Source organism: Balaenoptera ricei, chromosome 20 (genome assembly GCF_028023285.1).
Source record: "Balaenoptera ricei isolate mBalRic1 chromosome 20, mBalRic1.hap2, whole genome shotgun sequence".
Taxonomy (NCBI): Eukaryota; Metazoa; Chordata; class Mammalia; order Artiodactyla; family Balaenopteridae; genus Balaenoptera; species Balaenoptera ricei.
The window spans coordinates 7,193,376-7,209,642 of NC_082658.1; the positions used below are offsets into that span (position 1 = coordinate 7,193,376).

Below are 16,267 nucleotides of genomic sequence, written 5' to 3' on the forward strand. Positions count from 1 at the left end.
CTCCCACCCCGCTGCCGCTGGGAGGTGGAGTCTCTCATCACACGCTTTCTCCCTTCCACTCCTGGCGCCCCTAGAACCCAGAGCGGGAAAATCGAGAAGCCGCAAAGTGAGAAGGCGGGCTACGCAAATGACATGCTAACGACATGCAAATGAACCCGCCGAGCCGGGGTCGAGGCCACTCAGAGGAGGGGGCGAGGTTGACAGAAGCGGCTGCGGGCCCCGGGCACGCCCCCCCGCCTCGCCCGGAGGCCTCCCCGCCCGGCTCCCTGGAGACGCGGAGGTGGTCCCGCCCACCGGCGCCCTGCGGCCCGCCCCTCCGGTCCCCGCCGCCGCCCGGCGTCCTGCCGTCTCCACCGCGAGCGGGCCGGGCCGCAGGAAGCCGCGCTCCGCTGGAGTGGAGCCGCCCCTCCGCCGGGCCCGGGCGAGCCGGTGAGCGGGCTCCCCCCACAGTCCCCAAGGTGTGCTCCTCCGCCGGGGTCCCTGTGAGCGCCGTCGTGGGCCCGCCCCGCCGTGGGCCTCCGGGGCCCCTTCCCGCCTGTGGGGGGAGAGGATCCAGAAAAGCCTCTTGTCCGGGTCCTGGGCCGCCCCAGCCTGCGATGGCCTGAGGGGTGAGGGGACAGGCACCAGCCAAGGCCTGGGCTGAAATCTCCACGGGGACGCCGCCTGGACGTCACAGAAGCCCCACCCAGAGGAGCTCCATCTCGGGGAGGGTGGGAAGCCGAGTGGAAGGAAACTAGATCCCGACAGCAGGGACTGAGCCAGGGTGACAAGAGGTCAGGAAGTTCCTGCTGCCTATCCCATCCCCCTTCCAGGCTGTGGTCAGCCTGACCCCGCCCGGACGGCGGGGGCACCTTTGGAGGCACAGAAGGGAGGAGGGTGGCTGGCCCCAGCCGGCCCACCTCTGGAACCGCCTCCTTCCTTCCCCGGCCCCTGCCAGGTGCAGGGATGTGCGGGCTTGTCAACCCCAGGCTCGGGCTGGTTCTTGCTGCTCTCCTGTCCAGCAGGAACCCGCACTGCTGCCTGTCCCGTGTCCTGGGCTTCAGGCCCGGGATCCTGCCTGATGTGGAGCCTGGGGAGAGAGGGGGTCTGCAGGGTCTATCCATCCTTCCGCTGCTGGTGAAGCTGGTGATTCCTTGTTTTCCTCTCGCCAGCTCTCCCACCACGGGAAGGGAGCAGAGGGAGAGGGGCGGCCCCTCCTCTCCGCACACCCGGCCCCTAACCCCAAAGCCCTGTGTGAGAGCGTCCGCTCACCCTTTTGCCCGTACCTGCAAGCTCAGAGGGGCTGGGAATGGATTCTGAGGGCCTAGCTAGGCCTCTGTCGTCAGATGAGAAGCCCTAAAAATCAGCCCGGGGACAGTGTGTGACGGGAGAAGGGCAAGAGGTGTCATGTGAACTTCTGCCCTGCCCACAAACCCAGCTTCAGGCCACCTGGGCACGAAGATGGTGTCACTCAGGGTGGGGGAACCCTGAGGGCTGAGGTCGGCAGCTCCTGTGGAAAGCTGCTCGCCTCCAGTCCCGGGAAGGGAGAGTGAAGCGCCTCCAGCCGCGTCTCCCTCCTTTGCCCCAGCCACGCACCAGGCAGGGATTGTGACTCCTGGTTCCCAGTACCAAGGGAAGACCACTTCTCTGCTGGGGCAGAGGTGGGACCAGAGCCCCCATCTCTGCTCTGCTCCGCTCTGCTCGAGTCTTCTGGAACGGACGGACCTACCTGCCGGGAAACCAGGTCACCCTTGTTCCTGGGCTTGCCTGCCCCCCGGGGAACACAGGTGGGTCGCATTAATGTTACCTTTTGTGCTCAGGTGGAGGCTGGGTGCGGGGCTGTGAACAGGTCCTGCTCGTGGTATGGAAGGTGGGGAGGAGGAGGGGAGCGACAGTGATAAACAAGGGAAGGACCCACTCCAACGTGGTGTGAGAACTACTATTACGGAGAGAAATACAGGAAAGGGCCTAGCCTAGCCTGGGGTAGGAGTCAGGGTAGCTTCCTGGAGGTGCTGCTGGGGCTGAATCTTGGAGGACCAACGGGACTTCTCTCTGGCTGAGGATTTTGGAATCTCGGCAGCCGAGTTCCGGAGGGGGAACCAGCTTGCTGTGGGAGGGGCTGGGGGACAGAAAAGCTATGTGTGCGACCCAGGAATTGGGGGTGTATGGGAGGGGATAGCCTCCTTGTGGAAGGCCAAAGTCTTCAAGACAGCTCCCAGAGGGAGGCCAGGGCAAAGAGAGAACAAAGGTGCTTAGGGTTTCCTGGGCTCTGATTGTCTGGGGGGCCTGGAGGGAGGAGAAACTAGCTCCACTGAAAGGTTCAGAGGGAAGGTAAGTGCAGAGGGAAGGTCAGAGTCCTGGACTAAGGGCACGAAAGAGACCTCTCCATAGAGGGGCCGGACAAGGGCGGAAGGAGAGGGGGGACCAGAGTGGGGAGGGGCTGGGGAGCGCCAGGGGTGGGGTGCCATGCGGGGGGAGCGGGAGGAAGTGAGGATGGTGGAGGGAAGGCTGGCGTCCCTTCTGGGAGGAGGGGGAAGGTGGCAGGTCTGGGAGGACCGAGGGGCCGGGATGCGTGGGGAGGGGGGCGAGCAGTAGAGCAGGGTGGGGGACTTGACATTCACAGAGAGGATCAGGTGGCACCAGTGGCCTTTTCATTTGCCAAGGGAACAGAAATCCTGGAAGGGGCGAGAGCCAGTTTGCTGGAGGAGCCTGTCTGAGGTTTGCCCGGAGCATGGGGCTGAGCCAGGAGAATCGGAGCTGGGGGATCTCTAGGGCTCGTGTCACGTGCAGGAGCTAGGAGGGCAGGAGGTGCTCCCAGCCCACACACAGGACTCGAGGTCCCCCCACCACACACACACCCCACACTCCGGGGCTAGGGATGAACGGGCTGCTCCCCTTGGCAGGGCCCCTGGGGGTCCTCTGGGGAGGGAAGAGGCCTTGTGGCTGGAGAAGGGATTGGAGCCCGTGAAGGAGGCAGTTAGGGTGGGTCCGGCTTAGGTGCTGTGTTAAAGCTCCTGGGCCCCGGGGTGGGGGGGAGGGGTGGGGTGCTGGGCTTGGCAGGAAGGGGGTTTCATATTTCTGATAGTTTCCTGAGTTTCCATGGATCTTCGGGGCCTGGGGCTAAAAGGAGGGAGGCTGTGGGAACAGGAGCTCCTGGGATCCTTTGGCTCTTTGGAGAGCCAGGATGGAGGGTACTGGAAAAGGGCTCGACATCTGGGGAGGAGGCTGGGGCTTTGAGGCCTGGTTAAGGCAGCTTCTGTGATGGGGGTAGTGGCCTGGGTGGTGGCGAGGAACCAAGGTAGGACTGAGTCAAAGATGTGAGGGTGTGTGTATCTGTCTGCAGAGCGTGCGACCCTGGGAGTTTGTGTGTGTCCTTACGTCTGTGTAGCATGTGTCTGTCTGTGTGCATTTGATTGTATGTCTCTAGGCTTGTCTGAGTTTGTCTCTTTAAGTGTGTATCTGCGTAAGTGTATGTCTGTGTGTGTCTCTGTATATGTCTGTGCGCATCTGTATGTGTGACTGTGTGTGTCTGTGTGTCTCTAGACTTTTCTGTATGTGTCTATGTAAGTGTGTGTCTGCATATAAATCTGTGTGCCTGGGTGGTTCCATGTGTTTCTCTCTGCCTGTCTGTGTGGTGTGTGTCTGGGTGTGTCTGCGTGTGTATTTTTTTTTTTTTTTTTTTTTGGCTGCGTTGGGTCTTCGTTGCTGTGCACTGGCTTTCTCTAGTTGCGGCGAACGGGGGCTACTCTTCTTTGCGGTGTGCGGGCTTCTCACTGCGGTGGCTTCTCTTGTGGAGCACGGGCATGGGCTCTAGGCGCACGGGCTTCAGTAGTTGTGGCACACGGGCTCAGTAGTTGTGGCTTGCAGGCTCTAGAGCGCAGGCTCAGTAGTTGTGGCTTACGGGCTTAGTTGCTCCACGGCATGTGGGACCTTCCTGGACCAGGGTTCGAACCCGTGTCCCTTGCATTGGCAGGCGGATTCTTAACCACTGCGCCTCCAGGGAAGCCCTCTGCGTGTGCATCTATGTAAGCCCTCGTTTAGCTGTTCTGTGTACACTCCTGGGGGGCCCCAGCCCTGTCTTGCTCACCTCAGCCATCACAGCAGCACTGACAGTGAACCTGGCTGTTGATGTGGCATTGTGAAAGCCCGTGTTGGTGAGCAGGAAGCCTGGTTATGAATGTTTAGAAGGTATCCGTGTGTGCCTGTGTGCCATCGGGGCTAGGCTGGCTCAGACGCCTGGTCCATTCTGTAAGCGATTGTCGAGTGCTTGCCACGTGGTGTGTGCGGGCCGGCCAAGGCTGGCTGGGAAGTCCCACCTGCTGACCACTAAGCGATGTAACAGCCAGAACGAATTCCACCCACCTGCCTTGTCCCACTTATGGCTCACCTGCTTGCCCCTTCTGTCCCTCCCTCCAGGCTTGCCCTGGGAAGTAGGAGAAAGGAGATGCCAAGGCCAGCGCATGGGCCTCTGGCCATCTCCCAGGGGGCGGTGCCCCTCTGTGATACCTGGTGCTGGGGCAAGAGGAAGGGACGGTTTCAAGCGCCCAGGGAAGGTGGCAGGTGGGCCAAGGGAGGGCTGGCAGCTCCATTCTGTCCCTTCCCCAGGTGGCCCGGGCAGTAGGAGCAGTGGCCGTGAGGCTGTGGCAGCAGCACTCGTAGCCGAGGATGCCCCAGGCCCCGGAGTGTTCGGAGGGCTACTGGGCCTGGATGGTGCTCCTGGCCTCTGTGGTGACCCAGGGCCTCACCCTGGGCTTCCCCACGTGCATCGGCATCTTCTTCACTGAACTGCAGCGTGAGTTCCAGGCCAGCAACAGCGAGACCTCCTGGTTCCCCTCCATCCTGACAGCCATGCTCCATGCAGGGGGTGAGCAGCCAGGGGAGGGATGGAGGGAGGGATGAAAAAGAGCCCGGGTGGGGGAGGAAGCCACAACCTCCCTGGCCTCCTGGCTCCCTCTCTCTGAGGCCACAGGTTTTGCCTTGTGCTGTGTATCCCTAAGATCTCCTGTGATTTCAACAGGGCCAGTTCCCCTGCCTGGAACCCGGCGGGGCTGGACTGGGCTGGGGAGGGGCAGAGGGGGGAGAGGCCCCTAAGATGTGAAGCCGGTCCCCTTGATGACCGTGGGAGGATGGAGCCAGACTGAAGGCGTGCCGGGCACTCAAGCACAGACTGGAGGAGGAGCGGCTTGGGGTCCCGCTGGGTGATCTCTCGGAACCTCAGTTTTTCCCTCTGCAATATGGGAGTGACACCCAGCATCCCATCCTGCCCACCTCCCACATAGGATTGGAGAGAAGATCACATGGGGTCCCGGCCAGGTCTGAGAGCTAGGGCAATGGAAGCAGCTGTGAATTACTAGTATTTTGGAGACCCTCATCAGGGCTTCAGGATGGGAAGGGGGGCTCAAGGAAGACACCAGGAGCAGGATGGGGGCAGGGTAAGAGCCCATCTTTCACCAGGAAGCAGAGTGAGTGTTGCAAGGGCTGGGGAGACGGAGGGAGGGCTCCTCCAGGGATGTGAGCACCTCACCCTGACCCCAGGGAAAGGGAAGGGCATGGGCTGCGCAGGAGGGTTCTCCACAATAGCCTTGGGCTCCTGGAAGATCTCCAGGGAGAGCTCCACAGGCAGTTCCCTCAGAGGGGCCTGGTCAGCTAGAGCCAGACCTCACAGGCCGCCGGGCTCTCCCCACGGGTGTGTTTGCCTGTCTCAGCTGATCCATCTCCCTGCTTACCTCCTGCCCTGCCCTCCACCTGGCACCAGCAGCCTGCTTGTTATTCCAGGTCCTTCCCTCGAATGGGGAGGGAAGTCAGACTGGGATAGAAGCCACCCTCACTGCAATGACCCCTGAACATTGCTGCCTGGCAAGGAGCAAGGCCAGGCCTGGCCCAGACCGCATAACCTTTTCGTCAGCAAGGTTGGGCAGAAGTGGGAATCTCAGACAGTTCCTTTCCTGCGGCCAGAGAGGGGTCTGGGCCAGGGGCTGGGAACCAGGCGTTCGCTGGGGACCTCACTCCCCCACCAGCTTTAGACTCATGCCTAGCAGGTGTGCCAGCATCTCAGTGGGCCCGGGACTCCTGTCTGTGTCTCACACACACACACACACACACACACACACACACACACACACCTTTAGCCCACGCTCATTCAGAGTATTATGGAAATTTTAAACTTGAAAGTGTCCTTGATCCTAAGTACCTCTCACTCCCACACGTTTTAGAGGTGAGGAAAGCAAGCACAAAGTACAAGACCTTGCCGGTGTTGCAGAGTGAGTTCAGGGCGGAAGCAGAAACACCTTGCTTCCCAGCGCCCCACCCCGCGCCCTCGGCTGTCTCGGCTGAGCTGGCACACATCCCAGCCCCTCACCCCCAACTCGATGACGCAGGGCTTTCCCCAGTGTCACCTTTCCAAAGTCAGGCCAGAGTGTGGGGTCGGAGAGATGTGTGAGTCAGCAGTCACGTCCACTTCAAAGCCTTTCCTCTCCCTCTATGGTGCCTCTCCTTGATTACCTCTGAGGACGGGCCGCTCACTTCCCATGTTCGCTCCCATACTCGTACTGGCTCACACCCACACATCCTCTCTCCACGCCAAACACACAGACACACACCGAGTGCACACACACACTTTCCTTGTCCCTTTGGCTGCTCTCTGGGAGAGCAACTCTGGAGAAACTCTGCTGTGTGTACTCGGGGGCAGGGTACTTGGTGAATGGGGCCCTGCGAGGTGTCGAGAGCAGCCAGCCAGGACTGGCTCACTTCTACCCTGGGTCTGCACTGGTGAGAAAGCAGCTCAGGCTGGGGGTGGGTGAGGGAGGACAGGCCCCTCTCTACCAGGAGCTAAACATCTGGGTGCAAGACTTTGGTGGTGGCTGGAGGGGGTTGGGGAGAGAGGGTACCCCACCTGCTTTTCTCCAGAGTGCCCCAGAGGCCAGAGCCAGTGGGTGAAGGGTGGCCCAGGGCCCCAGGCTGCCCACCCTGGACAGGTTGAAGGACGGTGGGAGGGCTGTGGCCAGTCTTCTTGAGGATGGGGGAGGGGGAGCAGCGGCTGGAGGCGCTCACCATGATTTAGCTGCCCTGGGACCCTCGCCCACCAAGACAGACCCCCGTGAGGGGCGTCCACCCAGGTCACAAGCCAATCCCATTTCACCTGGACGGAAGCGGCCTCAGGTCAGTGCAGTGAACGGCCTCAGTCTGTCCCTCCGGGGATCCTTGTCAGGGTCAAACGGAATATTTGCAGCACCTCACCTCACAGCTGGCCAGACATCACCCAGTCTGACCCCTCAGTCTCTGGGGGAGGAAACTGCAGCACAGAGAGGGATTGGCGTTGCTTGGCCCGAAGCCGGTCTGTGGCAGGGCGGGGCTCGGAACCCAGGTCTGTATGTTCTGGGGCTTGTGCCCGTTAAGCCACCTGCTAGTTCCTGCTGGAAGCCCCTCCCAAAGCCACTGTCCCCCTCCCTCTGACCTTGTCATCCCGCTGCCACCTGCCGGCTGCCCCCTCCCCACAGGACCCTTGTGCAGCATCCTGGTGGGGCGCTTCGGCTGCAGAGCGACGGTGATGCTGGGCGGCGTGCTGGCCAGCCTGGGCATGGTGGCCGGCTCCTTCAGCTGCACCCTCGGCCAGCTCTACCTCACGGCAGGCTTCATCACAGGTGACTGCCATTCCATGTCGAGAATTGCTGCGTAGCTACTGGGTGCAAGACTGAAAAGGGCCAGGCCCAGTGAACAGGGCAGGCAAAGCACCAGATCTTCTGGGGCTGCTTACAGTCACATGAGGGAGAGGAACAACGAACAGAGGAGTAAGAAAGAGCATATCTGATCATGACAAGCACCTGAGAAGACAGGACAGCTGATGTGATAGTGTCCTGGCTCGGCTAGGGGTGGGTAGAGATTAAACAAGTAAAGAGGTAGAATAACTACAACAGCCAACGCGGAAGGTAACGCAGGGTTGCGGGAGGTTGCTGATTTCAGCAGGGCGGTCGGGGAAGGCCTTGCAGAGAGGGTGGCGTTTGGGCAGAAGGAGGTGAGGGAGTCTGCCAGCAGGCTGTCTGGGGAAGAGCCTTCCAGGCAGCAGGAACAGCAGGGGCAAAGGCCCAGAAGTGCTCAAGGAGCAGCGCGGAGGCCGATGGGGTAGAGGGGCGTGAATGAAGGGTCAAAGGCGTGGGGGGGTGGGGAGACCAGACACAGGTTTAGTTCCTAAAAGGTTGTGTAGTGAGATGGGAAGCCATGTGAGGGGTTCGGGCAGAGGGACGTCATCCAGCCGCTGTTTGTGAAGCACTGAGCGCTGCTCTGGCTGCGGTGTTGAGAATACACCATAGGGGGCTGGGCTGGGAGCAGAGAACAGGTAGGGGCGTGGCCATCACCCAGCCAGGAGGTGGTGGTACCTTCAACCAGGGTGGTATGATTGGGGTAATGGGAAGTGGTCGTGTTCAGGACCGCATGTGAGGTGCAGAGAAGGAGCCAAGGAGGGTGATACCAAGGGGAGAATGGAAGAATGGAGTAGCCACTGACTACAGTGGGAAACTAGGGGAGCAGCAGGTTCTCGAGAGGGTGGGAAGCTCAGGTTTGGACACGTCCAGTCTGGAGTTCAGGGAACAGGCCTGAGCTGGAGTGGGCAGCTGGGGAATCCTGAGATGGCTGGTACTCAAGTCTCGAGATGAGGTATCGCCCTGCTGTCACTAAGGGAACAAGGGAGGACGGATGTAAAGGACTGAGGCCTGAGGCCCAGGGCACAGACACTCCAGTGGTTAGCGGCCTGGGCAGGAAGAAGTGACAGAGAGGTAGAAGGAGCACCAGGAGAGTGGGGTTTCTTGAGAAAGGAAGTGAGGAAAGTGCTCAAGCAGGAGGGAGTGATCGACCGTCAAGCCACTGATGGATCAGACCGAGTGGGGATCAGACTCCATCTTTGGCTTTGCAAAGTGGAGGTTGGCGGCTTTGATAAGAGGAATCCTGGAGCAGAGGTAAGGATGAAAGCCTGATTGGAATAGGTTCAAAAGAGAACAATAGGGGCGTTCCCAGGTGGCCTAGTAGTTAGGATTCTGGGCTTTCACTGCCGTGGCCCAGGTTCGATCCCTGGTCGGGGAATAGGGATCCCACAAGCCATGTGGCACGGCCAAAAAAAAAAAAAAGAGAGAAAGAAGAGGAGGGAAACTGGAGACAGTGGAGATAAACAGTATTTCCAAGAAATTTTGATATAAGGGGAGCAGAGAAATGGGCCAGTACCCAGAAGAGACTGATGTCAAGAGTTTTGTTGTAACGGGAGAAATAACAATGAAGGAGAATGATCTAGTAAAGAGGGGATAATGGATGCCGCAGGAGAGGGAAATTGCTGGAGGGATGTGCCTTCAAGTAGACAGGATTCAGGGCAGAAGTGGAGGGCTGCCCTTGACTGGGAGCACGGACTGTCCATTGTCACAGATGGGAGGGTAGGTGGTCAGCTGGCAGTGAGGGAGGGAGGTGTCGGGGTGCTCAGAGGAAGAAGGCCTGGTGGTCATCTAAGAGCGGGGAGAGTAAATGGTCGAGGGAACTACAGTGGCACCATGGGTGGCCCGAGGGCCCGCCTGAGGCCAGTGGTCACAGCGTGGTTGTGAACTTTCTCTCCAGCATGTTCAGCTGTGCACGGAGTAGGTAGGGAGGTGGCATCCAAGCTGAGTCAGGAGAGGAAAGTCTGAGGGAAGCATATTCCAGGCAGAAGGAATGGCAACTGCAAAGGTCCGAGTAGGTGGGCAGCTTAATGTCCAGAAGAAGAGAAAGAGACTGATGGGACTTGATCATGGCGAGTGACAGGGAGAGTGGCCTGAGATGGCACTCAAGAGGTGGCCAGGGACCAGACCGTGCAGAGCCTTCCAGGGCATAGTAAATACTTTGGCTTTTTTTCTAGGTGTGATGGGAAATCTTTGGAAGGTGTTAAGCAGCAGAGAGACTTAACCTGATTTAGGTTTTTGAAAATCCCCCTGGTGCTGTGCCAGCGGGAACACATGTGCCCCTGGCAGCCTTGAGAGGGCAGATCTGAGGGGTGGGATACTTCTAGGGAGGTGGTGAGGTAGGCTGAGTCCATCTTAAATCCCCGGGGACCTGGAAGTGGGTCTGCGCTGGAACGGAAGGAGAACAGACCTGGGACGTGACCCCAGGGTCCGTGCGCTGCGTGCGCCCTGGAGCTGGTCCCCCCCTCTCCTTCCGCAGGCCTGGGCATGTGCTTCAGCTTTCAGTCGAGCATAACTGTGCTGGGATTCTACTTCACCCGCTGGCGGGTGCTGGCCAACGCGCTGGCCTCGGCGGGCGTCTCCCTGGGCATCATGCTGTGGCCACTGCTCTCCCGCTATCTCCTGGAGGACCTGGGCTGGAGAGGCAGCTTCCTCATCTTCGGCGGGGTTCTTCTCCACTGCTGTGTCTGTGGGGCCATCCTGAGGCCCGTGCCTGCCACTGCGACCCCTGAGACCAGAGAAGGCCTCCCTCCACCTTCCAAGAGACCCGCACGAGGCTGCCTGGCAGCCTACGGTCGGGCCGTCCAGCGCCACCTGGCCTTCGACGTCCTGCGGCACAACGTGGGCTACCGTGTGTACACACTGGGAGTCGTCTGGATGATCATGGGTTTCCCACTGCCCCACGTCTTCCTGGTGCCGTATGCCATTTGGCACGGGGTGGATGAACACAGGGCGGCCCTGCTCATCTCCATCATTGGCTTTAGCAACATCTTCCTGCGGCCCATGGCTGGGCTGGTGGCAGGCCGGCGGGACTTTGCCAGTCACCGCAAGTACCTGTTCAGCCTGGCAGCCCTGCTCAACGGGCTCACCAACCTGGTGTGCGCGGCGTCGGCCGACTTCCGGGTGCTGGTGGGCTACTGCCTGGTGTACAGCGTGTCCATGAGCGGCGTTGGTGCTCTCCTCTTCCAGGTCCTCATGGACGTTGTCCCCATGGACCGGTTCTCCAGCGCCCTGGGCCTCTTCACCGTCCTGGAGAGCGTCTCCATCCTGATCTCCCCGCCACTGGCTGGTGAGGCCCTGGGAGGGAGGGCAGCCAGGTGTGGCCTGGGCAGGGCATGGGGAAGGGTGCAAATAGGAACAGTCTGGAGATGTGGGGCCCCTCCAGCATCTCAGGGTTAGAGACTTGGAATCTGTGATTTTCTCAAGCACCTCAGGGGACTGGCTGTAGCCTGTTCCCCAGCTGGCACTCGGGGTAGGAACAGTGAAAAATAAGGATTTTCATACCAGACTTACCTCAGTCCTTTGTCTTCCCCTCTGTACCTCTGGTTTCTTATCAGTAAAGTGGGGATGACAATAGAATCTACCTCATAGGCTTGTTGTGGGGATCACAAGTGTCATATAGCAAAGCGCTCAGTAGAGAGCCTGGCACACGGTAAGTGCTACGCACATGTCTGCTGTTATTAACGTCCTGTGCCTGTGGGGCCCGGGCAAGTCATTTTCCTCCTCTGAGCCACAGTGTCATCTGTGCAGACGAGAACACCTGCCATACCCATCCCTACACCTGCGCCAGTCACGGGGTGGGCAGGGCTGAGTACAGAGATCTAGTCCCCACCACTCAGGGCTTACCTTCTGGTGGAGGAGTCGGGGATTAGAGCAAAGAGGCCCCTTTGTGATCGTAATGGTGATTTGTGCCGGGAGGGAAACAAACAGATATGGAAACAGAGACCCGCAGGAGTGGACTTGCTGGGCAGCTGAGCGTGTGACATTCAGAGTAGAAGGGAAGGTGTGTGAAGCCCGTGGTGCTGAGGGGCAGTCAACAGACAGCACAGTTATTACAGTCAGACAGTGCGGACTCCTCCCAAGTGTGGCATCGGAAGTCCCAGTTTCCAAGGGCGTTCTCCAAGCCGACAAGCGGGGAGAGCAATCCAGGAGGAGGTATGACAGGCCTGGGGTATGGCTGAGCAGATATCCCAGACGCCACTGGCCCTTGAGTCCTTGGCTTCCTGCCGCCAAGGGTAAAGGAAACATGCCCTTAAGTGCTCATCTGACCCACCCAAGGACTCTTCCTGCCCAGACTGGGGCTGGTTTAGTGTTTCCTTTCCTTTCATTCAACAAATACCTAATGAGTTCCTACTAGGTGCCAGCCACGGTTCCTAGTGCTGGGGATGCAGCAGAGACAACAATAAAATCCCTGCTCTCACAGAGCACACAATTTAGCAGGGGTTGGGGGCTGAGGGGGCGCGGGCGGGAGGCCTGGTAGCCAAGGGCAGTGGCCTAACTTGCTCTCTGTCCCCTAGGACTCCTCCTAGACACCACCAGCAACTTCAGCTATGTCTTCTACATGTCAAGTTTCTTCCTCATCTCAGCCGCCCTCTTCATGGGTGGCAGTTTCTGGGCCCTGGGGAAGATGGAGAGGCAGGGCCCACGGGCTGAGATGGAAGGAGCTGTAACAGAGGCTGCCCCAGAGCAGGGCCTCACTATGGAGGACACAGACGGTCCCAAGAAGCAGCTGCGCATGGAGATCATGTATGTGACCAGTGTCTGAGCCCTGGGATCACTCACGTGTGTGACTGGCATCTGAGCCCTGAAGTCAGTGAGTCCTGCCTCAGCCCAGGAATGTCCAGATACTTCGCCAGAGGCTGGGGTGAAGGGCTGCCCAGAAAGTGTGAACCAAAGGCCATCTGGGTTCCGCACGTCGGGGCTCAGCCAGGAGTCGGGGCCTGAGAGGCTGGCCCCCAGAGGCTCGGGGTTCCTCCTGACCAGCAGAATCCAGGAGCGGATCCTCCTGACTTTTTTGCTGGGGCACCAGAGTACCTGGGGCCCAGGAAGGTGGGTCTGAGCCCAGCTCAGGTCTGTCACGGCTCAGCTAGCTGCCTACGCTGCTGCTACAGCTCAACACACTGGACCCTCAAGTCCAGCCTGGGCGCCTCCCATGTGATCTCTTTGTCTTTCACCCTCTAGACAGTTCCGAAGAGCTCAACCCTCCTCCGAGTCCCTCCTGCCCCCCTTCTTCCCAGGTGGCCCAGCCCTTGCCCGCAGGGCTGCCCCCCAGCACAGGTTGCTGGGCCTCATGCTACCTGGAACCTTGGGACGAAGGGCTTTGTGAGAGAATGTGTTGCAGTGGTGGAGGGCCAGGCTGAGGGGTCGGCCTGGATGCAGGATTTGGACAGATTAAATGTCAGGTGGAGCACCCGTCCTGGCGACAGTGCAGAGAACTGGAGGGGAGCCCCTGGCTTGGGTCCTAGAATCAGTGAAATCTGAGGGCCCCCTGCACACTCAGCAGGGCCTGCTCTAGGGTCTCCTCCCTCCTCTGCCCCATCCTGTATCTTGGCTGGGAAGATTAGTGCTGGGGGCGGCGGGGCGTGGGGGAGCCACACATCAGACCAGGGGAGGAAGGATTGCGAGGCAGGGCCCCAGGACCTCTGTGAAAATGGAGCTGCTTTTGCAGCAGAAGCCCTTTCACTGCCCTCTCCTGTCATCCTTTTCTCCCTGCTGTGTCAGAGGTGTCCCTGCTGTGTCAGGATAAGTGGCTGGCTGGGCCAGCTGCCAGGCCAGCCCTGCTCCCCACTGGCCTGTGCGTCTGGCCTGGAAGTCAGAGCTTCTCCCCCAGACCGGCCGCCACATACTCTTTTTGCTGGTGCCTTCCCTGAGGTCATCACCTGGGGGCTGGCTGTCATCAGCCCAGGCTCGTCCCAACAGTGTACCAACTGAGTGAAAGGAAAAAGAGAGTTTGTTTGAATTACACACAAAAACATTTTCTGCAGCGGGTTATAAACCCTGTGAACTAACGAAGCTAGAAAAGAGGCCTGGAGTAAGTTTTCCCCCATCCCCCTTCAGGGCTACTCCCACCAAGGACCTTGTTTGTTGATTCAAGCTCAACCAGGTTTCAACAAGAAACCCTTATCAGGAGAATTGATTTTCTTTTTATGACCCGACTCCAGCCTTCCTCCTGCACAAGTCCAACTGGCGTGAGTCAGCATCCTTGGGGATGTTGTCTTTTCCAGGACTCTTGAGTGCCCCCTTCTGGCCAAAAGAGGTAGTACGGAGGTGAAGCAAAGGGCTCTGGGCTGGAATAGAGACCTGAATTCACGTTTGACTCTGCCACAATTTGCTGTGTGACTCTGGACAAATTGTCCACGATCTCTGGGCCTTGAAAAAGGAGGAGATTGGCCTAGATAAGTTAAAGTCTCTTCCAGTTTGAAAAGTCTGATCCTGAAGACCCCCCATTGCCTCCCTGAACCCCCCCCCCCCCCATCCTGTCCTGTACTTGGTCACCATCGACAGCTTGTGCACTGAAGGGGGAATCCACAACCGGACACATTTTACCAGGTCCTGCCACCTTCTCCATCTTAACTGAGCGGAAAAGGAGAGTTGGGGCTGGTGGGTAGATGAATACTTTTTGGTGCTAGTAGCCACAAGGCTTTGAAACGTGTATCCCCTTTTAGGCCCACTTCCTGAAAACTGATTTCTTTCAAGGAAAAAAGATATTAGTAAACATTTAGCATAGGGAACTTTGACCTCCTCTGCCCCCTGGGCAAGAGTGGCGATAATCTCTGGGCAGAATTCCTTCAGCAAATATTACTGAGCATCTACTGTGTGTCAGGAACTGGGCAGAGAGGAGTTAAGACCTGGTCGCTGCCCTCAGCACAAAACCAAGGACTAAGAATTCTTCCCAAAGATGAGGACCTCTGAAGCCTTAGGAGGGGACAAATGAGGGAGGCTGGGGTGCCCCATCTGATTCCAGAACCCACACTTAGCTGATCCTGGGATTCCTCTAGAGAGGTCTAGATCAGTTCCTGACCAGGAACTCACTTCCATCCTGTCCCCAAGCTCTGAGCTCCTGGTCCCCAGGCCTTTACTGCTCTGTCCAGACAGAAGCAGAGAAGCCCCCCTGGCCACCTTGTGCTGAGATATACTTCCCCAAGTCGAATCAGCTCCCCTCAGAATGTGGAGGGCCTGGTGAGGGGCCTGGGGCCACTTCCCTGCAAGAAGCAGCCAGGGTACCCAAGCACCCAGACTATGGTCATAACTCCTGTCCCAGGGGTGTGTGCATAGGGCAGGGGCTGATCACAGGGACCTGAGCCCACCACGGAGGTGGAGGCTGCCTTCAACGGGGCTGTGGTAGGCTGGAGTGTGGCAGCCACTCTGCCCTCATGCCAGGCCCAGGGCAAAAGGAGCACGGCCCTTGCCCTCAAGAAGCTCGCAGCCCAAGCCCCTTTCATCCCCACATTTTCAAGCACGACTGGAGTCTGGGAGGACCACCTTCCTCCCTGGTGCTCTGTCCCCTGTGCCTCTGAGGTCTGGGTCACACGCCCCCTTCCTGAGAAGCCCCGAGAAAGAAGTGGGCAGAAGGGCTTCAGCATCAGAAAACCGCCAAAGCGGTACAACTGGGCTCCTTCTAGGGCCCGATGGTGCTGCCCTGGTGCTCCCCGTCCACCTGGCTGATAAAATGCCTTCCAGCCAGAGGTGGCAGACTCAGCTCGGGATTGGGAAGCAGAGGGTACCAGGCTCGCCCGCCTTTTATTTTCATTTTGGCCGCGCCACGCGGCATGCGGGATCTTAGTTCCCCGACCAGGGACAGAACCCATGCCCCCTCCATTGGGAGCGCGGAGTCAACCACTGGACTGCCAGGGAAGTTGTCACCTGGCTTTTGGGAAAAGCAGACCAGAAGGTAGTGTCAGAGTGTTACCGAACCCAGGTCCAGCTGCTCGCCGCTCGAAAGCCAATTCTTGAGAGACAAGGGTTGGTAGGAAAGGAAAGGTTGCTTCAGAGGCTGGCAACCGGGGAGAGGGTGGAGTCCTGTCCGAGAACTCCCGATTGCTGCTCAGGGGACAGGGGCTTTTAAAAGGGAGTTTCAGGGTTATATAGGCGGAGGGAGGGAGCAGAACAGCATAGTCAGTTCTGACAGTCATCTTGAAACCAGTAATGTGGTGGTCTGATCAGCGTCACCTTGGTTGTTTTAAGTACGGTTAATCTTTAGTTCCAGGGTTTGTTCCCATTTCTTTGAGGCCAGTTCTCGGAATTGTGTGAAATGGAGCAGCTTATGTCATGGCTTCAATTTGATCATCGTGTGGTCATCCTCTTCCACCTGGTGGGGGCTTCAGTAGCTGCAAAACAGCTCACAGGATTCGGCTCAGAATGTTATCTATAGCCCTTAAGGAGGAACTAAACGTCCTTGACTATGCTTAAGGACTAAACTATTATTATTTGGTCTCCTTCGTTTTCCTCTATTTCTGCATTTTTTCACTTCTCTGATTAAACTTATTCTTTGGCTAAAGTTTTTCCACAGACAAAAGGCAGGCTGAGGACATGGGGGGCAAGGACCATAGGGTCCTGCTCCGTTTCAAAAGGACCCACGTGGGGGACACAGGGAGCCG

The 16,267-nt window shown here is 58.7% G+C and overlaps 1 protein-coding gene across 7 annotated transcripts; it reads left to right on the plus strand.

Moving 5' to 3' along the window:
• Window positions 1-201: 201 nt before the first annotated feature.
• SLC16A5 (solute carrier family 16 member 5) lies at window positions 202-16,167 on the plus strand. Of its 7 annotated transcripts, XM_059908287.1 has the most exons (7): window positions 202-458; window positions 1,568-1,766; window positions 3,953-4,004; window positions 4,585-4,843; window positions 7,476-7,619; window positions 10,150-10,959; window positions 12,188-16,167. In XM_059908287.1, the coding sequence occupies exons 4-7, from the start codon at window positions 4,645-4,647 to the stop codon at window positions 12,433-12,435; spliced, it is 1,401 nt and encodes a 466-aa protein (XP_059764270.1). In that variant the 5' UTR covers window positions 202-458; window positions 1,568-1,766; window positions 3,953-4,004; window positions 4,585-4,644; the 3' UTR covers window positions 12,436-16,167. The 7 variants fall into 7 exon arrangements, with proteins under 7 accessions (XP_059764270.1, XP_059764266.1, XP_059764268.1 ...); XM_059908283.1 differs by lacking the exon at window positions 3,953-4,004 and having other exon boundaries at window positions 203-458; XM_059908285.1 differs by lacking the exon at window positions 3,953-4,004 and having other exon boundaries at window positions 203-429.
• Window positions 16,168-16,267: the final 100 nt, after the last annotated feature.

Bases quoted from the DNA above. Each gene is read 5' to 3' on its own strand.
- SLC16A5 (XM_059908287.1), top strand. From the start codon at position 4,645: ATGCCCCAGGCCCCGGAGTGTTCGGAGGGCTACTGGGCCTGGATGGTG. The intron at 4,844-7,475 runs GTGAGCAGCCAG...CCCTCCCCACAG, and splicing joins AGCCATGCTCCATGCAGGGG to GACCCTTGTGCAGCATCCTG. The intron at 10,960-12,187 runs GTGAGGCCCTGG...TCTGTCCCCTAG, and splicing joins GATCTCCCCGCCACTGGCTG to GACTCCTCCTAGACACCACC.